Source organism: Chaetodon auriga, chromosome 14 (genome assembly GCF_051107435.1).
Source record: "Chaetodon auriga isolate fChaAug3 chromosome 14, fChaAug3.hap1, whole genome shotgun sequence".
In the NCBI taxonomy this organism is placed as follows: Eukaryota; Metazoa; Chordata; class Actinopteri; order Chaetodontiformes; family Chaetodontidae; genus Chaetodon; species Chaetodon auriga.
Window position 1 is genome coordinate 26,311,565 of NC_135087.1, and position 25,312 is coordinate 26,336,876.

The 25,312-nt window shown below is 39.7% G+C and overlaps 1 protein-coding gene across 3 annotated transcripts in view; it reads left to right on the top strand.

Annotated features, from left to right (window-relative positions):
• Positions 1 to 19,402, top strand: part of iars2 (isoleucyl-tRNA synthetase 2, mitochondrial) — a 62,798-nt gene extending 43,396 nt beyond the window's left edge. For 2 of the 3 annotated variants that reach the window (XM_076748686.1, XM_076748684.1), the window contains 10 exons: positions 2,803 to 2,883; positions 3,496 to 3,604; positions 9,394 to 9,496; positions 9,825 to 9,947; positions 10,044 to 10,175; positions 10,351 to 10,457; positions 10,629 to 10,774; positions 10,885 to 11,075; positions 14,929 to 15,073; positions 18,608 to 19,402. In XM_076748686.1, the coding sequence (XP_076604801.1) occupies positions 2,803 to 2,883; positions 3,496 to 3,604; positions 9,394 to 9,496; positions 9,825 to 9,947; positions 10,044 to 10,175; positions 10,351 to 10,457; positions 10,629 to 10,774; positions 10,885 to 11,075; positions 14,929 to 15,073; positions 18,608 to 18,753 (1,283 nt within the window). In that variant the 3' untranslated portion in view covers positions 18,754 to 19,402. The remainder of the gene's footprint in view (positions 1 to 2,802; positions 2,884 to 3,495; positions 3,605 to 9,393; positions 9,497 to 9,824; positions 9,948 to 10,043; positions 10,176 to 10,350; positions 10,458 to 10,628; positions 10,775 to 10,884; positions 11,076 to 14,928; positions 15,074 to 18,607) is intronic. The other variant, XM_076748685.1, reaches the window with a different exon arrangement.
• The last annotated feature ends 5,910 nt before the right edge of the window (positions 19,403 to 25,312 follow it).

Consider the following 25,312-nt stretch of genomic DNA (forward strand, 5'->3'; position numbering starts at 1 on the left):
AGTTTGGGTACCCATAGTCAAAATTTCTGTTTCTATGAGTAACGAAGTGACAAAAGGATGACCTGATTTGGAAAAGTCCTAAAGTTAAAGATGACTAATTTCTTAAAGTTTTAAACAAGATGACTTTTTTATTTCCATTTTTCACAGCGTCAAAATGACAAAAAAGGAAAAGGGCCCGAGGCAAAAGTTTGGGCGCCCTGCATGGTTAGTGTTTACTAACACCCCCTTGAGCAAGTATCACAGGTTGTAACAGCTCTTTTGTGGCCAGCTAAGAGTATTTCAGTTCTTGTTTGGGTGATTTCTGATTATTCTTCCTGCAAAAGGGTTCTAGCTCTGTGAGGTTCTTAGGCTGTCTTGCATGCACTGCTGTTTTGAGGTCTATCCATAGATTTTTGATGATGTTTAGGTCAGGGGACTATGAGAGCCACTACAAAACTTTCAGCATGGTCCTCTTGAAGTAGTCCATTGTGGAGGAGTCCATTGTTTTTGGAGGTGTGTTCAGGATCATTATCCACTTGTAGAAGCCATTCTCTTTTCATCCTCCGCATTTTTACAGATGGTGTGTGATGTTTGCTTCCAGAATTTGCTGGTATATGATGGAATCCACTCTTCCCTCTTCCAGTGAAGTGTTCCCCATGCCACTGACTGCAACACAAGCCCAAAGCTTGATCTTCCTTAACTGTTGGAGAGTTGGGCCTTTCATGAAATTCTAACCCCTTTTCTCCACAACATAACATTGCTTATTCCAACCAAAAAGTTCTAGTTTAATATCATCAGTCCACAGGACTTGTTTTCAACATGTATCAGTCTTGTTTAGATGTTGCTTTGCAAACTTTTGCCGTTGAATTTTGTGTTGAGGGTTCAGGAAAGGTTTTCTTCAAATGACTCTTTCATCCTCAGCCTTCTCCTGCGTTGTGGGCGTCAGTTATTTTACTTTTCAGACTGCTAGGCAACTGCTTAGAGGAGGCCATGGCTGCTTATTGTTGGGAAAAGGTCTGAGAAGTATTTCTAAAGCTTTGAAATTTGCGTCACCTGGCCTTTCCTAATGATGACTGTAGGGCTGGGCGATAAAACGATAATGATATGTCTCGCGATAGACACATAATCAATATCAATAAAAAATGCGTTCGATGGAACATTCGATAATTTTTTTCTTCGTCGGAAGAAACCAGAAGTTGTGAAGCAAGGTTGGTTGCATGAACAAAGGCACTCGCTCTCAGGTAACCGAGCAACGTAGGGAGTGATCACTGATCAGTGGGAGTGACAGGCTAACAACCAATCATTTAACAGTATCTCGTTTGGTTGCGCCATCGCGTTGTCTAGTGTTTGATTCTTCACGAGGACTGAGATAAGTAGAAAGTGAGCGCTGCAACGAGTGAAGAAATTGTCGATAAAACAGGGAAAGTTAGCTCGCCAGTATGGCAGTTTTTTGGATTTTATAAGTCGGACCATAGTCAGACCAATGTGGTCTGTAAAGTATGCAAGACCGTCGCCCCCACCAAGACTGTTTAATACCACAAACTTGTTTAACCACCTTAGCCGCGCTCACCCTTTGGAGCGCAGCCGTATTTGCCAACGTCCAACAACATCTGTTACCGCAGCACCACCGCACAAGCAGCAGACCACCATGCAGAGGTGCTCTGCTTCAGTGCCTTATGACCAATCATCTAAAAGGCACAAAGACATAATGGAGGCAGTGGCATATCATATAGATAAAGACATGCTCCCGCTGAGCACTGTGGAGAAGACAGGTTATACACGTTTTTTTTTTCTTTTTTTTTTTTTTTAGCACACTTGCAATAAAAATATAATTGAATAGTTCACGTATGTTAAGAGTTACTAAAGTTATTCATATGTCTAGGCTGGTTTTATAGTTCAATCAATGTTACTGTCTATCATGTTTGTTTTTTGTATGTTACAGATGTCAAGTCTACCTCAGTTTCTGCTTTGTTTACAAAACGCTGCACATATTTGAAAACATTTTATTCACCAGAAGGTGAATCAGCTTGTGAACTTCCTGGCACTAAACCTGCAGAAAAAAGTTCTCAGGTTTCTCTCTGTTAACATTTTTACACTTTTATTTACATTTATTATTTGAGTGTTTTCCATGGCTGTGTTGACATTTCCTTTCCTTTCTGCCTTGATAGCTGATGGGATTATAATCAGAGGAAGGTTAAATTTAAAATATAAAATGTTTAATTTTAATGTATTTTTCTCCTGGTCCTTATTTTAAATAGGTCATAAAAAATATCAATAATTATCGATATCGACCGATATAAAACACTTATATGGTGATACAGTTTTTCAGCCATATCGCCCGGCCCTAGATGACTGTGAACAAGCCATAGACCTAGCAAGCTAATTAAGGTCTTTATCTCCTTATCTGCAAGCTCATGTCTCAAGGTGCCCAAACTCTTGTATGCATTTCCTTTCCTTTTTTCACTCTAAAATTGTACAAATCAGAAATAATACACTAATCTTACTTACTTACTCTTCTTTTTCCATACCACTTTACCTGTTTAACCATCAGCATGTAAGTATTGCCACTGTGAGTATATTAGTGTGCTGACATTGGCAGCATTTAAAGCACAGCTGAGCCTAAGTACAGCCTCACACGGCAGCTAGCATGACTGGAGACTCTGCTTGTTATAAAACAGGTCACAGGGGACCAGATAATCCCAGCAGTTTTTTGTCTCAAAATTATTTAGATAGAGATGTCACTTGTTTGCTTGTGAATCAGAATACAAAACCGAATGGACTGCAAAAGTGAACCTGCTCACTGTCGCTGTTTGTCATTTCCAGAGGAGATAGAGCAGGACACTGAGGAGCACGAGTCACATCTCAGCTGGCTCCCTGCCCCGCTTCGCAAACCTCTGGTCACAGGTTATTTGATGATCTACCTCCTGTGGTCAACACAACAGCCTTTGTCTTCTAATATGTCTTTGGCCCTCTCTGTCTTTGTTTCTTGGGCTTTTATTTCTGTCATGCCTCCATCTGCTCGTACATCCTCTATTTGCAGATGTTCTTGGATGCTTTGTAATTATATGTTGAATACACATGAATGGGATATGGATAGGACTATTTCTGAATACCAAATGTGGAGGTAGGAGATTACAAGGAAACACCTGGCCTGGGAGAACACTACCAGTTTGCTTCTTTTTCCAGGATTGGCCAGAACTCTCCACTTCTCTAGATATCTGTTTTGTTTGTGCATTGATTCAGATGGACAAGGCTGAAACTTGTTTGTGTCTGTGATTTCATGGCTGAAACACCTGTTTGTTAGAAAACTGCTTACATAAAACTTAGTAGTAGTCATTGCACACATCATGGGTTGTTGCAATTTTACAGGTAATGCTGGCTGGTCTTTCTTGTCTTTCCAGATACTTCTGTCCTCTAAAAGATCCACTAACCATTTTGTTTACCTAATTTTTGTGACATGAGTGTACAAGTTACTTTTCCCCTATTTTCTTCCTCTGTCCTACTCCATCCCTCCAGAGTCAGACTCCAGGGCAGATGCATATGTGGAAGGGAAGGACCAGATTGGAGGCTGGTTTCAGTCCTCGCTGCTCACAAGTGTAGCCGTCAGGAACAAGGCACCATACAAGTGAGTGTCTTGTCTACTCACTTTGACATGCACAAGGTCTAAATTACTCTAAATGTTGGTGTGTGCTAGATGCATAGAAAAATATAGTGAATTTTATCTACAATTACAGTACAAAATCTTGCAGTTTAGTGGATACACATTTTTCTAACATGAAAGGAATGCATCTGGTGGACATTGCTATCACGAGCCTAAAACAAGCTTGTGATTGGTCCTTGGTGAAACTGATAGTGACACTTATCAGGTATCAAGTTTATCAGTTTAAAGTTGCTGAAATATTTTTAGTTTATCTTAGTTGAAAAATAGACAAAGAAGCCTCTACTTTAAGGGCTACCCCAGCAATTTGTTACTGCACTTTTATAAAGTGCAGTAACAAAGTAAATAAAGTAAAAAATTTTTAAATGGTCAAAATCGAAGCGGCAGAGGTTTATATATCCTGATTTTTGGCTCTGGCTTTAACTCCAGAATCACTTGATCCTTCTTTTTTCATAATGCAACTTGATAGTGTCCTTCAAAATAGACTCCACTTGCCTCTTAAATTGCCTCTTCTTTGAAACCCCTGCAATAACCATGATCACATCATCATGGTTATTTTTCCAAACTTTAGTAAGTAGTCATATACACTACTGTTCAAAAGTTTGGAGTCCCTTAGAAATGTCCTATTTTTCAAAGAAAAGCAGTAGAGGCATTGAATTAATCAGAAAATACAGTCTAGACATTGTTTAATGTTAGTTCAATAACTATGACGACAATCAGAATGCATACTCTCAGTGCGTTCTGCTTCTGTAAATGCTCTCCTTGCAGCATGTAATGCTTAGATGCGCTGGGCTATCCAAGTAGCCATGCTAGTCCCTTCTAGAGCTGGTGGTTTATCAGTGAGAACTGACGGCAGATTTGGGTTCTGTCCAAACACTAGCTGGTAGGGACTGTAGCCATGCACATTGTGCATAGAGTTTTTTGCCATCAGGGCCCAGTCTAGGGCTGTCTTCCGGTCACATCCGTTGTCTCTTTTTACTTTCGACGGGTTTCAGTGAGGGTTTCCAGGGCTCGAGACTGCGACCAAAATGGTCGCATATGCGACCTTTTTTTCAGAGTTTGCAAGTAAGAATTTCATCTGGTCGCGTTCGTGCGAGCGCATCAGTTTTATGGCTCCGTGTTAGACATTTTTTGTTTGTCCTGTGTTGTCATGCTTTCTGTCACAATGAGGATCTCATCTTCATTTTGGGTATCACTTCCACTTATCATCTTCCATCTGGGGTGCTCTCATCCCTCAGGTTCAAACAATAATGTCCTGACGATATCAGTTAAAGTTTCACAGGTTACTTTGAACATTTTGGCTTCCTCTCAATGTCCAGAACTGCAGCTGCTCTTTTCAGTGAAGTTTTGCTTAGAAGCAATGGGATATCTGTTGGGACAACTTCTGTCTCAATTTAACATCTAGTCTGTGCTATCACAGCTGGGATTTTCACTTTCTTCATGGAATGGACAATTTTCCCATTGCCAAATTTGAATGGTCTTGCACTTTTTATGTCCTTCATTTTCAGTAATTCATCCTGTGTTAACTGACTGGCATAATGATCAAGCCATCTTTCGCCCCACACTGTTCTGGTGCAGGCTGTGTCAATTCACAGCAGATCCCAAAGACTCTACCATGAAAATCTCTGTGTCAGACTGTGTGTCTTTAGACAACAAAGTAATGTTGCAGTCTTCACCATCTGACAGTTTTTCATCTTCTGTTAGTTTTGCATGTTCATTTTTGTGGGGGCAGTCCTTTGCCCAGTGAAATATGCTTTGGCAGACTGCACATCGTGTTCTCCTACCATATCTGTCAAGCGGATTGGTGCCTTGAACAGCTGTTTGATGTTGCCGATTTGACTTCCTTTTCTACTGCCAGCAAACTTTGTGTAGTAGGCAGCATCAGCTGCATCTCCACTCACCTGCAGTTCACCAGCGCCCCTCTGTGGCATATTAGCGCCAAAGATCCTCTTCAAGGCAGCTTTCATGTTGTCAAACATGAGCCTTGGACAAGCGGTAAGCGCCAAATGTTTGTCCTTAACATTAAGTCCTGCGGTGTCTAGCAGCTTGAATGCTAAAGCCGCATCCGGAAGCTCGATTTTGAACTGGTGAATTCTGTTGTACCTCCGTTCAGGGCTCGAGACTGCGACCAAAATGGTGGCATATGCGACCTTTTTTTCAGAGTTTGTGAGTAAGAATTTCATCTGGTCGCGTTCGTGCGAGCGCATCAGTTTTATTGCTCCGTGTTAGACATTGTGGTTGAAAGTCGTCCTTTTTTTCACTGGTTTAGTCAGCCGCCTCCACCTGCACTCTCTCCTGTTGAGACAGCGCTGTCGCATGCACATAAGCCGTCGCGTACACGCGCAGCGCACAGAACTTCAAGACACCAAGACTAGCGTTTCGCTATTCTCAAAAATAAAGTGGTCTATTGCTGATTTTTTTTTTTTTAAGGAGAGAGAGGAGGAGACTGGTGGTTAGGTAGAGCCAGCAAAAGGTGCCGAATCAGACGGTAGGCCTACTGTTGATGAGGAGGTCAGGGAGAGACCGGCCGAGCAGCAGGTGAAAAAAAAAAAAAAGTACTGCTTTCAACCATAATGGCTGACACAGTACCCGTGGTTGCGGTACGAAGGGGGAACTATGTTATGTGTCTGGTGTCGACAGTATGGCCCGTCTGTTGCAGGCAACACTAAATTTGTTACGGGGTCGACACAATTTAAGCTGGAAACTGTGAAGTTACACAACGACAGCATAAAACACAAAACCTGTCGGGACCAATGCATCACCCGAAACACTGAGCCCCTCCCGACTTTTTTTCAGCAGATGGATGAGAGTAATCGCTCAACAGAAGAGAACAAAATGGTCATTAAGTTTAACACTGCCTATAACATAGCGAAAGAGGAACTCCCGTTCACACAATTCAAATCCCAGATCGCACTGATGAAAAAAAACGGGCTGAATGTGAACCCAACCTATGCCAATGACAAGGCATGTGCCCAGTTCATAGGAAAATCATGTGCTGGTGTGACCAACTGAGAAAGTTGGTCGCACCAGTGCTACCAGCGGAAAAGTTAGTGTAGAGCCCTCCCTCCGTTCAAACTCGACAATGTAATCCACGATCGAAGCACCATTTTCTCTCGAGATCCGGTCAAACTCCGTGTACGCCTCGCATTGGCAGTCCTTTTCCTCTTTCAAAAACACAGAGTCCAGTTTCATCAGAAGTGTAGTCATTCCATCATCTTTGTTCAAATTACCTGCAGCTATTTCCAGTACGCTGTCCCTCGCTCTCCCCATTAGTGATAAGGAGACCGCCAAGGCCTGCTTCTTTTTATCCAGGTCGGTAACCAGTCTCCAGATTTCGACCTCATTTTTAAAACTTTCGTAAGATTTCGTCTCATCAAACACTGGTGGAACTTTATAACTACGAGCGACCATCCTCTGCTACCATTGTTAGTTCAATAACTATGACGACAACTGTACGTTTTTTAGACTCCCTTGCACATGCGCAGTGGGAAACAGCACATAACAGTTAATGTGGTAAATGGCTATTCTAGCTGCAAACGGCTGATTTTTAATGGAATATCTCCCTAGGTGTACAGAGGCCAATTTCCAGCAACCATTACTGCTGTGTTCAAATGGTACATTTTGTTAACTAATGGTGTTAAAAGGCTAATTGATGATTAGAAAACCATTGTGCAATTATGTAAGCACAGCTGAAAACTGTTGTACTGATTAGAGAAGCCATAAAACTGGCCTTCCTTTGAGCCAGTTGAGTATCTGCAGTATCAGTGTTTGTTGGGTGCTTGATTATACTGTCAAAATGGACAGAAAAAGAGAACTTTCTTCTCAAACGTGACAGTCTATTCTTGTTCTGAGAAATGAAGGCTATTCCATGCAAGAAATTGGCAAGAAACTGAAGATATCCTACAACGGTGTGTACTACTCCCTTCAGAGAACAGCACAAACTGGCTCTAACCAGAATAGAAAGAGAAGTGGGAGGCCCCGGTGCACAACTAAGCAAGAGGACAAGTACATTAGAGTCTTTAGTTTGAGAAATATATGCCTCACAGGTCCTCAACTGGCAGCTTCATCAAATGGTACCCGCAAAACACCAATCTCAACATCCACAGTGAAGAGGCGATTCCAGGATGCTGGCCTTCTAGGCAGAGTGGCAAAGAAAAAGCCATATCTGAGACTGGCCAATAAAAGGAAAAGATTAAGATGGGCAAAAGAACACAGACATTGGACAGAGGAAGGTTGGAAAAAAGTGTTAAGGGCAGACGAATCTAAGTTTTAGGTTTTTGGATCACTCAGAAGAACATTTGTGAGATGCAGAACAAGTGAAAAGGTGCTGGAGGAGTGCCTATTTCCTCTTAAAACAGGACAATGATCCAAAGCACACCTCCAAACTATGCACGAATTATTTAGGGAAGAAGCAGTCAACTGGTATTCTGTCTGTAATGCAGTGGCCAGCACAGTCACCAGATCTCAGCCCTATTTGAGCTGTTGTGGAAGCAGCTTGACTGTATGGTACGTAAGAAGTGCCCATCAAGTCAATCCAACTTGTGGGAGGTGCTTCAGGAAGCGTGGGGTGAAATTTCTTCAGATTACCGCAACAAATTGACAGCTAGAATGCCAAATGTCTGCCAGGCTGTAATTGCTGTAAATAGATAGATAGATAGATAGATAGATAGATAGATAGATAGATAGATAGATAGATAATCCTTCAAACTTTGCTTTCGTCAAAGGAAAGCAAAGTTTGAAGGACAAAATTATTATTTCATAAAAGTGTGAGATTTCATGGAAAACATGAAATTGTCTGGGTGACCCCAAACTTTTGAACGGTAGTGTAGTTCATGGTTATACAAGAAGAGTTGAATCAAGAGCAACTGGACTTGGTTGGAGAAACTTACAAATGTTTCACCTCTCATTCATGGAGCTTCTTCAGTTCTAACTGACTGGTGGGGCATCTCAGGTATTTAACCTCTGTGGGGTTGTTATCACCGTCATTGAAATCACTTGGGTGTGGCTTGCTGTGTGAACGACAGTCAATACGGTTGTTGCATGTGGCCAGTTGTGAAAAGTTCTTAAATCTCCAGGGAAATGACTGCCACACCACGTACAGTCAGCACAACTGGGATTTTATAGACAAAAGCATGGTTGTGCCATTAGTTCACTAGTATCCTCCAATGTGGCCAACCTCTCGGGCAGAGCCCAGAACTCCTTCAGAGGACAGCACTGAACCACATATTATGTGGACGACATGTGAGTCAAAATCAAAACCCAAGCCTTCGCAGAACACATTAACTCAGTGGACAATAAAATCAAGTTCACACAAGAGGATGTCAGGTATGACAGCTTGAGATCCAGGAACAACATTGCACCTTCGCACTAACAGGTGGTGAAGAAAACAAGTACAAACACAACATCGTCATTCCTTATGTGTTTGGAGTATCTGCAAAGCTCAGGAGGATTTTCAACAAACAACTGCATCCAGAAACTGTTCCACCAGGAAGACTGCACACCCAAGCACAAGCAATGTATGTTGTGTATGCCATCCAGTACCATGAGGAATGCACAGACTTGCATACTGGCGAAAATAAACAATCATTGAACAAAAACATGGCTCAGCACAGGAGGTCCAACTCCTTAGGTCAAGACTCAACATTTCTGTGCCCACATAACTTTTGTTTTTTTAATTGTAAAGTTTCAGCCGGTGTGAAATACGTACAATAACCTCATTTTGTCAATGTGAGAAACTGATGTGTATTTGCGTGTAGGTCTCTGGTAGTCCATGGCTTTGCTGTCAGTGAGAAAGGAGAGAAGATGTCCAAATCTCTCGGCAATGTTGTGGATCCTGATGCAGTCATAAATGGAGGCAAGGTAAGTTTAGGGAAGAGATTGTGAAATGTCTCCAAAAATTGGCCTCTGGGAAGCTGTCCTGTGACTTCAAATTGATTTTGATTAATACTTAAAAATGATTTAATCATTTGTAATCAAACATTTTAAAAACTCCATTGTGACTATATAGCGCTGTAGCAATATCTGTGCTGATACTTCAAAACCTTTTACAATTAAAACTAATTTGCAATCTGCAATTCAAAATACACTAAGGAGTAAGTGGTAAGTTTTTAGTGGTTTGTAAAGTTGTGTAAGTAGACATACAAATATTTTTAGAGATAAAATTGTGTTTTTGTTCATATATTTTCAGGACCCCAGTATGCCGGCCTATGGGGCAGATGTGCTGCGTTGGTGGGTGGCGGAGTCAAATATATTCTCTGAGGTTCAGATTGGACCCGCTGCACTTAACTCAGCCAGAGACAGCATCAGCAAGGTACCAGTGCAGTAAGGACAAGTGTTATCTTACAGGTAGTTATTTTTTCAGAATGTTACTCACTGCTTTCACACTCTATCCATGTTTCTCTCCCAGTTGAGGAACACACTGAGGTTCCTGCTCGGCAACCTGTGGGGCTTTGACCCACGTGTGCAGGCTGTGGACCCCAAAGAGATGCACTACATTGATCAGTACATGTTGCACTTGCTCCACGAGTACAGCATCAAGGTGTGTTTAGGTATTTTACTTGAAAAATTATATTTTACTTCAAAATGGAACCAGCTGCTGAAACGAGGGTACTTGTGAAAGCCACTGAGGTGTGTGTGTGTGTGTGTGTGTGTGTGTGTGTGTGTGTGTGTGTGTGTGTGTGTGTGTGTTGTGTGTTGTGTGTGTGTCACTGCAGGTGACAGATGCCTACAGTGAGTTTGATGCTAGCAGGGTCATCCGTGTCCTCCAAGCTTTCATCACAAAAGACCTCTCCAGCTTTTACTTCAGCATCATCAAAGACAGGTAAAGGCTTGCCACAACATGAAAACCACAATTGCCATACTTGGTTTAGCTATGCTGTTTTTTTGCCAATGGCCTTACTTTGCATTAAGTGTCTTTTTAAACTTAAACATTTCTTTGCCCTCCTTTGTCTCTCCACCAATCTGTTATTTTATTTCTGCCTTTTTCAATCAGGTTATACTGTGATCCAAAGGACTCTTTGGGCAGGAGATCATGTCAGACGGTTTTAGAGGAAATTCTGGATGGAGTGACCAGATCCATAGCTCCCATCCTGCCACATCTAGCTGAAGAGGTCTATCTACATGCACCCGGACATGACAGTATGTGTCTCTTGGTTTGTGTTGTCAGACTATTGAGGTTACTCCTTCTGGAGTATGATTTGTGTTTGCTTGCTAACAAGAACACTCATAAACTGTAATTGTTTCTGCAGAAGGAGAGACATTATTCAAGAGTGGATGGATCAAAAGCAGTTCTGTGTGGCGGCGACCAGGATTGGAAGAGGCAGTGGAAGGGGCATGTGCCATCAGGGACTCCTTTCTGTCTTCCATTCCTGGCAAAAATGTAGCTCAGTATGACCTCACCATTACCATTGAACCCGGTTTGCTGTTTGAACTCATGGAGGTAAATCAAGTGTTGTCATCTCCACAAGAGATAGTGGAAGATCCATCATATGTAAAAATGCTGAAGCAATAGAGTGTGCCTTTAAATGATTAAGTATAATCATTATGTTTCTAGTTGTTAAACTCCTTATTGAAACAAATGCAGAAATAGGTATCCCGTGGCTTGAGGACCTTCATACACCATACATCATCGGTTTCTGATGGTGTGTGTGTGTGTGTGTGTGTGTGTGTGTGTGTGTGTGTGTGTGTGTATGTCTTGACTATATATATATATATATATATATATTTTGACTTAAAGTTACTTTTATTCAACAAGCAAGTTTTTTCTTGATTGGAAATGACACAGGCATCTCCCAGAAGACGATGTACAAGAGGCATCATTGTGCAAAAAAATATTTCAAAATATTTATTTACATTTGAATAAAAAGTGGCCTGTCTGCCTTGAGATGTTGCCACCAGCAGAGCCCAGATTCACCAGGATGGCCTTGGTGGTGATCCTTGGATTCTTTTTCACCTCTCTCACTATCCTCCTGGCCGGCACAGGTGTCACTTTTGTCTTCCAACCACATCCTCTGAGATTTTCCACAGTGCGGAACATCTTGTATTTTTAATAATACTGTGCACTGCGGCCACTGGAACCTGAAAACATTTAGATAAGGCATTATAGCCCTTTCCTGACTTGTGAGCAGCCACAATGCGCAGCTGCAGGTCCTCAGTGAGCTCCTTTGTCTTAGCCATGACTGTCCACAAACCAACTACAGAGAGCTGCTGTTTTTCACCTGTTGAATTGATTGAAACAGCTGTTCCCACTGAATCTGGGTAATTACGATGTTTTAGGACAGCTTGGACTATTTGGAATGGTATAGAACTGTGGATTTTCCCATTGGGTGTGACAGTTTGCAAAGGGTATGAATAATTTTGGACATGCCACTTTTTGTTCAAACGTAAATAAAAGCTGAGAAATACATTTTTCCACTATGCTTCTTGTACATCGTCTTATTATCTTCTGGGAGATGCCTGTGTCATTTCCAATCAAGAAAAAACTTGCTGGTTGAATAAAAGTAACTTTAAGTCAAAATTTGCCAGGGGTATGAATTATTTTGGGCTTGACTGTATATGGATATAGATGTATATGTATATACACATATACAGTGCTTAATAAATTTATTAGACCACCTGTCATAAAAACAATAAAACATAAATATTTTAGAAATCTTTCAAAAACTTGTTTAAAACTAAAAATGTTATTGTTATTTATTTGGCAAATAACAAACTGAAACAACTAAATAGTCCTTTTTCACAAATAAAAATTAATAATAACAAAAAAACTTAATATTTTGTATGGCCTCCTTTGGCCTTGATAACAGCTTGCATTCTTGCAGGCATTGTTTTTATGTAGTTTTCGACAGTCTCTTTTGTTATTGAGTTCCAAATAGTTCCTAGCTGTTCCCACAGACTTACTTTAGATGAAACTTTTGTGCGATCCATTTTTGAATCTACTAAATCCCAAATTTGTTCAATAGGATTCAAATCCGGACTTTGACTTGGCCAGTCCATCAGTTCCAATACTCCAGATTCCTTTTTCTTTGTCAAATAGTCTCTGTTTGACCAAGAATGTATGTATGCTTGGGGTCATTGTCTTGTTGGTATATGAACCCACGCCCAATCAGATTCAGTCCAGAAGGGATTCCATGATGCACTAAGATGTTGTGGTAGATGGTCTCATTCATGATACTGTCGATTTTCACTAATTTGCCCACGCTGTTTCCACAAATGGAACCCCATACCATAATGGAATCTCCACCGTGTTTCACCATGGGTGCAATGCATCTGGCATCAAAACGTTCCCCAGCTTTTCTGTGGACATAAACACGACAATGCTGACTGAAGAGTTCAAACTTGGACTCGTCCATCCAGAGCACCTTCTTCCAGTCATCAACCGTCCAGTGTTTGTGCTCCCTGTCAAATCTGAGGCATTTCTGGATGTTTGCAGGCCTCAATAATGGCTTCTTAGCAGCTATTCTTCCCTTTAAGCCTTGTTCCGTCAGTCGTCTGCTTATGGTTATTCTGGAGACTTTCTCAGACTCTGATCTAGAAGTATTCATCTCTGCCTGATGATCAGCAGTGGTCTTCCTTCTGTCTCTAGTACTTAAAATCTTGAGGTGTCTGACATCTGCTTCAGTTAACTTTCGTTTCCTGCCTCTTCCTTGGCAATACCAGTCTCGGCAATTGACTCCAAAGCATACTTGACCACACTGTGAGAACACTTTATGTCTTTCCCTATTTGTCTCAGAGACCATCCACCATTGTGAAGTGCATTAATGCGGACTCTTTCATTTTCAGTGAGCTCTCGACATTTTGCCATTTTGAGCAGGAATGAGGAATTTCAAACTGAATTCACCTTTTTATACCCAAATTTGAGCCGGCTCACTGGACTTCTCTGAGTAATCAGAAATGAATCAAGCATAACATTCCACCACTAAAACTAATTTTTCTATTCAGGAATGCAAATAAATAACTACAATTTGACATATTAATCAAGAAATAATAATGTGCTTTACTATTTTTTCATTTTTTTGTAAATCAGTAAATTTGAAAATTCGTGGTTACAATAATAATTATATTTTAGCGTTAAAAATATTTCAGTTAAAGAGCTTCTACATATTGGTGTATTAACCATTACAGAAACATAAAAATGATTTTGGTAATTACCAGCGCTGCTAATTTAGGGCAGCTGTGGAATAAACCTTACTTTGGGTGGTTGTCTAATAGATTTGTTAAGCACTGTGTGTGTGTGTGTGTGTGTGTGTGTGTACAGTACCAGTCAAAAGTTTGGACACACCTTCTCATTCAATGTTTTTTTTGTTTTTGATTTTTTTAATTTTCTTCATTGTAGATTAATACTGAATAAATCCAAACTATGAAGGAACACATATGGAATTTTGCAGTAAACAAAAAATGTGAAACAAACCAGAATATGTTTTATATTTTAGATTCTTCAAAGTAGCCACCATTTGCTTTGATGACAGCTTTGCATACTCTTGGCATTCTCTCAGTCAGCTTCATGAGGTAGTCACCTTGGTCGTTACCAGCAGTAATGGAGCCTATCCCAGCTGTCAATGGGCAAGAGGCGGGGTACACCCTGAACCGGTCGCCAGTCAATTGCAGGGCAACATATAGAGACAGACAACCATTCACACTCACACTCACACCTAAGGACAATTTTTAGAGTCACCAATTAACCTAATGAGCATGTTTTTGGTCTGAGGGAGGAAGCCGGAGTGCCCGGAGAGAACCCACGCATGCACGGGAAGAACATGGAAACTTCACACAGAAAGGCCCTGCCTGACCCGGGGATCGAACCGGCGACCTTCTTGCTGTGAGGCACATGCTGTGCCACCATGCCACCCATATATTCATTGTCTATATAAATATATATATCAGAAACTGATGATGTGTGGTGTATGAAGGTCCTCAAGCCATGGGATACCAATTTCTGCATTTGTTTCAATAAGGAGTGTAACATCCACTAGTAATATATATATATGCAAATGTGTGTTTAATGTGTTATTTGCCAACATAACACTACATGGACAAAATATCTGGTGTTTATTGTTTCACTTTATAACAGGTGCGACATAGTTTGCATTGTTAACAGCATGTTTACAATATTCAGTACAATATATCAGTACAATAATTATTTGAAAATAAGTACAAAATCTAGAATATGCTACCATGAATGAAGTATTAATCCAAGTTTAATGTCATTCTGCAATGTTTATTGTAATTTTTTTTTTATATTGTCAGTTCATTTGAAGGGACAGTATAAATACAAACTTCTACTTCACTCCCAGTCTCTCCAGGAGGAACCCACCTCTACCTCCTCACAGCTGGCTGAGCTGATGATGGTAGCGCGGGTCAACCTGACCAGTGAGGTACCTCGTGACCTGCCCCCTGATGCCCTGCTTAGCCACGGTACCTTCCTCATCAACCTGGAGGGTGAGGAACATTAACACAAATCTAGTGATATAATGATATGATATCATGATGCAAATATTAACCAGCCAGGATTGAGTAAATGCTGAGCTTTGATAGCATGGATCATGGGGGGCTGTGGCTCAGGAGGTAGAGTGGTCATTCACTTATCAGATGGTCGGTGGTTCGATCCCTGGCCTCCACATGTCGAAATATTCTGAGGCAAAATACTGAATCCCAGCTTTCAGAGGTCCGAGTCTGATTATTGACCAATCAGATCACTGGAAAAATTCAGAAATCATCCTGACAGTATCCTGACAGGGATATAAGTACTGAGTTAACAATAAAGTGACAGAAATATATAATTTCCTGATAAAAAAAAATAATATATTATAATTGTTTTGATCCCAATGATAATTACATCAAAAATAGAAGAAAATGTTTTTACACAAAAATATGTCCACTCTGAGTTAAAAGACTGAGACAAACATACTATGATTTACCACAGTAACACACCAATGAATGATGATCATAGTTGCATAATGGTGCACACTGTTGCCCACATTGCAATTAGCTTGGTAAATTCTAAACTCAACATTGTGGTCAGCAAATCAGATATTAATTTCAGACCTTTTTTTTGCCTATTACTATTTTTCTTCTCCGCTTAGGCAGCATGAAGAGCTTTACTTTAGCAGTTTTAAGTGTGCATAATATTAATTCATATTCAGTTTGTTATTCATGTTGAAAAAAAGCACCAAAATGTTACTATTTTTGACTGTTGAAAATGCCAACCATATTTAAGCAGGTCTGTATAATAATTCCTACTTTTATCCATTGCCTTATTTTTCACACACAGATATTCCTACTGTTTCAAAGCTTCTTGTGTGATTATATTGTACATATTTCACCTTGCAGAATACCACTTTATGCTACTGCTATAGCAACATTAACCTGCAGGTGGCTCAATCAAATTTCATATGAAACACTTGACTCATTGTTCTGATAATATTGCTATTAATTAATTAACACCTCCTCCTCTTTCACATGAACACACTGTAAGGGAATTACCTCTAAATTAACGATACATTCGTTAATATTTGCCGGGCACCAACCTTCCTCAGCTAAGAAGGATTTTGTATATCATATTTAGTAATGCTGATGTAGTAAACGAATGAACCAACAGTAGATCAGTCTGACATTCTAAGGCGTAAACTCTCAGTACAGGGATTGCTTATATCCAGCTCAAAAGGACACCGTCTGACAACGACTTGTATGCAAAAGATTATTTATTAAACACAATAATGAAATGAATATGAATCATGGATAATGCAATAGATTATATGGATGAGGTAGATTAACACAAACACTGCACAGAGGAACTTATGGCAAGAGAATGGTAAAATGAGTTTGACGATAGTGAGAAGTAGGTCTTTAAAGGGGAAAGGGGACGCGAATATGAAGTTAATTTGTTGAATGAACAATTTAGAGAATTTAAACAAACTGACAATATCTCAACCTCACGGACCAACTCTTATTCAAAACCGCTTAAATATGCCTACTTTGTCAGCGACGTTCCTAGATGTCTGCCCCGAACTGACACGAAGAGGCTCCGCGTCGTAGTCCGTCACTCTGGTCTGCACAGCGGTCTGCCGGACAAATCAAGCGAACCACTGATGAGAGCTGGTGCTGGACAGGGATGTCTCGGGAGCTGAGGGTCTTCGGTGCGGTCAGTTAGTTGTTGGCCGTTTGGCAAGGCTTTTGATTACTAATAATAAGATTGAGAAACTCTTCGATGGCCGGTCGAAAATGTCTTCAAAATTATTATTACGTGACTAGACTTTAACAACAAAAATAGGAATTATGCGGCTTGGCGTGGCGAACAAAAATGAAAGTTTCACGAAGATTAGAAAAGTGCGTTTTCTGCAGAATTAAGTCAGGCCACTCTGTGTAGTTGTGAGCAGCAACAAAAAGACTGAGAAAACGACGGAGAGGAAAAATACTTGAAAACTAAAGACGAAGAACTTAACACAAACTAAGACAAAATGAGACAAAAGAAAAACGAGACTAGAAGAAAGAAAACTAACTAAAACACAACTAGACATAAACTGGCGTCCGTTGTGCGCGGCTAACTTTATCATTGCTCCAGGGTGTGTCTAATCAATAGGACGTCACGCATGTGGGATGGTTCGCAGACGCGCAACGTGATTTCATTTCACAGAGCGAGAATTAATTAATGATTCGTACGAGGGCTCATCTGCTTCTCACTATGGTCAATCGAATATATTTTAAATGATCAATTTTCAATGGCACTACAACAACATGCGTGTTCACGACATGCGTTAGACAATTCTTATGAATAACGACAACATTAAACAATGAACATGGTAACATTTTCTAATACTAATCCTAATAAACATGATGACTAAGGGTATAACAACTTTAATATGATGAAGGAATAAAGAAGGGCAGACTATATTTGCCGAAATGATTATCGCTATTACGGTTACTTATTAATAAATGTCTCCCGCTAAGCACATTCAACCTAACCGCTATGAACCTCTAGATGGTAGTATGGTTACATGGTCGAAACTCAGAGAAAACCTTTGGAATAGTTAATTTCACAGTTTCGTCATTCTGTAAGTTAGAAACACCAGGAAAGCATTGTTATTGTGCAGATCACGAGCTTAGCAATGTAATAACATCTACAGTTAAATCAAACCTAGAGATTTGGTTAATTTGGTAGGTTAAGCAAAAAGGCACACAGACATACAGAACAGTTTGCTTCAGGAATGTCTAATTTACAACCCATCAGCATTATCTGGTTTGAAGATTCCTTTGAGACATGGCATTCGTCCATCCAGGCAGTTTTATTGTCCTTAGTTAGCACCTCCATGAGAACGTCTTGACCAGATGTAAATTAGCAGTAAAAGTGTTATCAGTGACTCTTGTTGCCCTGAAAGGGTGTGAGAAGATGTCTCTAAACCAGACATCCTGTCTCTGCCTGGGTTCACACCTTCCTGTGAACCTTCCAGATGGTCAATAACTCTTAAAAGTCTGATTGTTTTATCACTACACTTCTCCTGAGCAATGCAAAGAGGGGAGAAGAGGGTCAGCTACAGACCAGTTCTGCTACAACACTAACTGATAAACCCAGAGTGAACTGAGCCAGCTGCTGACACCCCAGACATGTAGTAGTTCTTCTTACACTGCTTTCTGGAGTTCCACACATGCCTAGACCTAATCCATAGCTTGTTGTAATGAAGTGGCACACATCAAACTAGAAATACACGATGTCCACAGAGCCTTCATGTACATCCTCTGCTGATGAAGTTTGTGCACTGCGGGCCCCAGTGCATTTGCAGATTTGGAAAATGGAATCCATGCTTTAGTCTCAGTAAAACCAGGGATCACAATTTGCTTCAAGATAAAGACCCTTGTACTTTTCCTGCTTGGGCAAATCAATATATCTACACTGAAAATGGTCTATACCACTGAGGAAAAAACATGAATAAGCAATGACTTCAAATTTGCTCAGTATGTGTGTATCTGTCCTGCCAGGTGGTGTTATTCGTGAGGAGAGTGCCTACAATATAGCAGTGGTGCCCACTTCTGCTGCCCAGTGTCCACGGTGTCGCCGCTTCACTGCAAAGTCGGCAGACTGCCTGTGCCTGCGCTGCCAGACAGTTGTTTCACAGGCTCACTGACAGGCCAGATATTGCGTCACTGTGATGACCATCACTTTGTCCATTTTGTTCCCCTACTTTGCGTGAAATTGCTCTAGAGTTGCCTCGGAATTCACTGCACTTGCACTTCACTAGAACAGCAGGTGTGAACTCTAGAGCCAAAATGTCCAAGGCAGCCTCAGTCACTTGGCTGTGGCATGAATGTGCTAGTTAAACAGTTGATCTTGTTCCACCAAGCAATCTGACACAGCATGGGCGAGACTGTTTATTGTATATATAGTTGAAAATTGAAGATATTGACTTGGTTTTCAGTGTAGAAGGGATGCCATTCAGAGGGCTTACGTGTTGTTTTTTTTAATGTGTACATACTGGAAAAGGGATTCATCACCATGACGTCATGGACAAGAGTAGAGAATTTATGTATGAAAAACTACTACTTTAAATTTAGTTTTTCTGTGAACGTGTTATGAACGTCAGCAGAAGGGCAGGATTTTTGCAAAGAAGATCTCTTCTACTCATAAGATAGCTAAACAAGGGGTGCAAAATAAATGTATTAGTGTTTGAATCTAAACCAACGTGTTGAAAAGAATAAATCATATATTTTACAAGCATATGTATGGCTTCAAGAGCATGGATATATGAATAAAAATCCTATTTATTCCTTAAACCATTCAGATGACCTGTTCATTGCAATGTACTTAACTTGTCTCGGATGTCAGTCAGTCCTCCAAACACAATATTATCTGCTTTGCACTATGTGCATTGTTTACAGCTTACAGAACACTTGGCTTGTATATAGAATTTTTTTTTATTAATGTGTGCAAATATACATCATGACTTCTGACCCATGTAGGACTTTGTGGTTATTAAAAACAAAAACCCATGAAGATGTTCTTGGAACATGATTATCATGTCACAGTTGATTATGTAAGAGTAGAATAATTTCTGTTGTCGCTGCAACAGGTTACCAACCTGTTAAGGGTTAGGGTTAGGGTCCACTGCTACCTTACTCTCCAGGCCCTTGCATTTCCCTTGCGATTCATCGCTGAATTGTTTAACCACCTCATCCACTTGATTATCCAGGTCCTGCCAGAGTTCCTGGTTAAAGGTGAAAGGGTCAGATTTGAAGGTCAGAAGCTCCTCTGTGACCAACTCTGACTTCACCTGGTGCCCTGCCTCACAATGGCATCCAAACTAAAGCACATGGACACTTCATCTCTTGAAGTCTCACTGAGTCCAACTTCAAGTTGTCTGATAAAATCTTGATGTTGGTAACATCAAGATTATAGAAAAATATAATATTCTCCAGTGGTAAAACACTGTGAAAGGAGGCATTCCAGCATCATCCTAAATATACACACACACTGTAGGCTGGACTGGCTCGGTCTGAATTACTGAGATTTCACACAAAATGTAGGGAAAAGCAGGACTTCAAAGAAGCCAATAGGATGCTGTTTTGAGCTTTGGACACCACAGGGAATGCTCAGTCTTTCCTTAGTCTTTCCTTTCAACCCAGGAAACCAACCCTCATCCTAATATAGTAAATGATTTTTCTACCATTCTTCATTCTCCTCGTGGGACTAATAAAGGAATATTGAATTGAATTAAGAATAATTACTATCTAATTATGTACATAGTACATGTATGTATGGGGGGACTTGCATGGTACACCAAATGCAGAAATTCTTGTGTCCTTTCAGAATTGAGCATTAAGAGCCCACACACCGAATTTTAGGCCAGTCGGATCATGTGGCACACATTTGGCATACTTATTTACACCCTGGCACAGTTGGGGAATTTACATAATTACGACCATGCCTTTTTTTACACAGATATGAAGTGGGTTTCCATGTGTGCAATGTGGGCCCCTAGTCTAACAAGACCACTTGTACTTTAGTCGGATGTTCCTGTGAATTTTTAGAAAATGTTATGGGACTTGCCCCCTCAATGATATTGTCACGTGTTGGGGGAATGGGGCTGACTAATACATTGATCTTATATAGCACTTTTCAGGGTACTCAAAGATGGTGCAATTAATGAAATAAATGAATAGATAAATACATATATACATAAAGACATTGCAGTTAACATGCTTCTCAAGGAGACCTCTTGAATTCGCTGTCTCTCTTTGAGTTTTCTCAGTGTAGGTCTAAGGCACACATGTCAAACTCAAGGCCCACAGTCCAAACCCAGCCCGAGATGGAATTATCTTTGGCCCGCATGATAATATCTAATTATTATTAGAGCTGGCCCGCCAGTATAGTGCACGCGCCACTAGTAGTACAAGTCCCACAATGCACTGCCAGTGTGTTGGCACGTCAATCAAAGGCCCGCAAGCGCGAGTCCCTGCTCCAATCATTCATCAGCAGCCTGATGGAGCTAGTTACCTGTGGTCAACTTTTAGCTATCCGGGGTTCCAGGCAAGATGGCGCGCTGACAAGTCGCATCTCTCAGAGCTCCCCCGAGTTTCTGACGTTAAAGTTAATAACAAGCCTATAATTCCCCTGAAACTTGCCTCTTGACCAGCACTCAGCCCAAAAATGACCGAAAATAACAACGTGAAACCTTCGGCACAGAAAAGCCTCTATTTTGTAAATGGGGAGATGATGTATGAGCATGACTATACAGAAGTAACCATGGAGGAGTCGGCTACGGCTAACAACAAACGGGACAGAACGATGAGAACCCCGGCCGACACTCCAGAGAAAACTCACATGGAAAATAAAAAGCAAGGGTATGTCTCAAGAAGAAAAAAACACAGAGACTATACTGAATGCTATCGACACTATGGGAAAACGTGTTAATGAACGCATTGAAGATGTAACCATGCAGTTGAAACAACACAGTGCTATGCTAGCAACCATTGCTAAGTCGGTGCAGCTAAATGCAAAAGACGAATGCAAGACGAAAATAAAACACCTGGAGAAAACAGTTGAAACACTCAAAAAGGAGAACGAGGTCATGAAGGGCCAAGTGGCTCTTCACGACAGATACAAAAGACGATGGTGCCTGTGCATCAAAGGGAAAAAAGAAAATGCTCGAGAAAACGTGAGGGCAGAGGCGATACAACTTCTGAGCAAGATTGCACCTGACCTTGCGGAGAAAATGGATGAAGCAGTTGATGTAGTACACAGAGTAGGTTGAATGATGGAAAACAAGAAAAGGCAAATAATCATTTTATTTGCGAGACGAGCAGTGAGAGATGAGATATTGAGGCGAACAAAAACTTCCCCAGTGTGCAAAGAAGAGGGAATCTGGTTTGCGGAGGATCTGACACAAGAGGATTGGAGAGCAAGACAAGCTTTGTGGCCAAAAATTGAGGAAACAAGAAAGGAAGGCAAAGCGGCGGGATTCAGAAGACCATTCGGCTTCATCGATGGCAAACGCATCACGAAAGAAGAAGAAAGAAGAGGAGCGGCTGAGATTTGAATTTGCAATAAGCTACATATAGTGGAACAGTTCTGAAAAGGGGACTTCTACCTCAAGGTTTCTTTACTCCACCTCCCTAAAACTTTTCTTCAAGGTTCACTTGTTCATTTGTTCATGTGTTCTGTTTTTCATTTAAAAACTGACATCTTTCATTTCTTTTAATACAAGGGGACTCAAAGACTCTGTTAAACAAAAAGCAGTTTTTTTTATTTTGCAAAGGGCAACAAGCACACTGCACATTTCTTCAAGAAACTCATTCTGACTCATCCAGCGTTAAATTCTGGACACAACAATGGGGGGGATAAAATCCTCTTTAGCCATGGGACGAATCGTTCGGCTGGAACTGCAATATGCTTTAATAGATGTCCTTGTAAGGTTATGTGTGAAAAAGTAGATAAAGATGGTCACTGGGTAGCCTGTGTATTGAAAATCGACAATAACCTTATTATTATTATCAACGTCTACGAATACAACAATGATCAGAAAAATAGAAAGCTACTGCATCAGTTATCAACAGCTATAACAGAATTTAATGCAAAATTTCATACTGATAACATAGTGGGAACATAAGCGAATATAAAAATCCAGTCTTAGAAGAATTTATAAACAATAACAAATTGATTGATATCTGGAGGTCTCTACACAAAGATATCAAACAATTTACCTGGTTTAAACCAAACAGCCAAAGTAGATCACGTATTGATTATTGCCTTGTCTCAAATTCAGTTTCAGAACATGTCACAGAAACATCAATTGCTAATTGCCCTCTAAGTGATCATTGCATTATTAATTTTAAATTTAAAGAAAGAAACCACAATAACAATCCAAAAGACTACTGGAAATTTAACTCCCAGTTGCTAAAGAACAGAGAATTTTGTGATGCAATTAAAAAGTTGATTCTGGATATAAAAAATGATCATACAATTGACACACCGATCCAAAGATGGGAATATCTAAAATTCGGTATAAGAAAGTATTCAATAACATTTGGTAAAAAATTAAATAAGGAAAAGAGAGCACAGGAAACATCTGTGATTAAAGAGCTTATGTTACTTTACAGTAAACTCAACTGGAATGAAGAGGATAAAGAAAATATAAACAAACTGCAGACCAAACTGGATGAAATGTTTATAAATAAGGCTAAAGGAGCATATATAAGATCCAGAGCCCGATGGATTGAAGAGGGAGAAAAGAACACAGCCTATTTTTATAATTTGGAAAAACGCAGTCAAGAATAGAATTCAGTTGGCAGTCTAATGATTGATGGTACAGAGTGCACAGAATCTAAACGTATAGCAAAAGAAGTTTTTAACTTCTACAGCAATCTTTATAAATCGTCATATTCAGAACAAAATGCCTCATCCTTCCTCAATAAAATAAAAAACCTGATTCCTGTAATTGATGAAAACTTTAAAGATGTGATGAGGAAATAAGAATCACAGAATTTGATTGTGCAATTAAAAAAATGGCATCTGATCACTCGCCAGGCCCAGACGGCTTAACAACTCATTTTTTTAAACACTTTTGGGAAGATTTAAAACTCATGCTGTTCCAAGCTATTAATGAATGTAAAATTTTAAGCAATTTAAGACCTATTACACTTTTAAATACTGATTACAAGATTCTGACAACAGTTTTGGCAACAAGATTAAAAACGGGTAAATCTGAGTTTATTAGCCCAACACAATCTGGTTTTCTCAAGGGTAGATCTATACATAACAACATCTGCCTGGTTCTGGATCTTATTGAATACAATCACTTAATTGAGGAAGATGCTCTCATACTATTTTTAGACTTCCATAAAGCTTTTGATTCGGTAGAACATATATTCATTATTAATACTTTGAAACAATTTGGCTTTGGAAATAAATTTATTGATATAATAACAATGCTTTATACAGGTATCAATAGCTGCGTTTCTCTTCCAGAAGGAACATGCCCTAGATTTAATGTAGAACAGGGAATTAAACAAGGATGCAGTATCTCACCGCTTCTATTCATTACAGTCACAGAATTATTAGCCATAACTGTTAGAAATTCAAACACTGAAGGACTAAACATCAATAATAACAAACTGATTATAAGTCAGCTAGCTGATGATACAACTATATTCCTAAAAAAATAAAGAACAAATACCACTAGCTTTAGAAGTAATAGAGCAATTTTCACAAGCATCTGGTCTGAGATTAAATCTGAGTAAATGTGAACTTATGAGTATTCACAACTGCCCTGATTCCTCAATATATAATAATCCAGTCAAGGCTGACGTAAAGTATCTAGGTATTTGGATCTCTAAAGAATTAGACACAAGCGAAAAAAAGAATATTCAAAACAATGTTGATAAATGCAGAAAAACATTAAACTATTGGCTACAAAAGGATTTAACATTATTTGGTAGAACGATGTTAACTAAAATTGAATCGCTTTCTAGACTGATTTACCCTGCATATTCTCTAGCTATTTCTCCAAGACAAATTAAGGAGATTAATAGAATAAATTTTAACTTTATTTGGAAGAATAAGTATCATTACATCAAAAAGGGGGACCTGTTGAAAGATTATGAGGATGGTGGACTTAAGGCAATTGATTTTGAAATTATGAATGGGGTATTAAAAATTAAATGGCTCCAGTCTTTTTTAAAGAATGGAAATGATATATGGTTTTCATTACCTTCATTTATATTCAATAAAATGGGAGGTATTCAGTTCTTACTTACATGTGATTTTGAAATTACAAAATTGCCTATTAAACTATCCACTTTTCATCAACAGGTTTTGCTACAATGGAAAATGGTTTTAGCCCTCACAATGTTCTATTTTTATGGGAAACTGGATGGAGAAAGGTATATGGTCTATTGCACATTTAATGGACAATCACGGTAATTTTCTTGAACTGGAGGAATTTAATAATAGACATAATATTAGATGCTCCATTGAAGATTATAAAAAAGTGCCTTTATTCAACTAGTTAAATATAGCTTAATGACCATGAGAACACCAAGACTGCCCAAACTTAAAATCGATTGTGTAGATTTCATGAATGAAAAATGTAATAATTCATTTATTAGACAGTACTTTGTAAACTCTTTCTACCCGGGAAAAACTAGAAGCTCACTTATCCTCCAAAATTACAACAAATCCGACAGATCAGT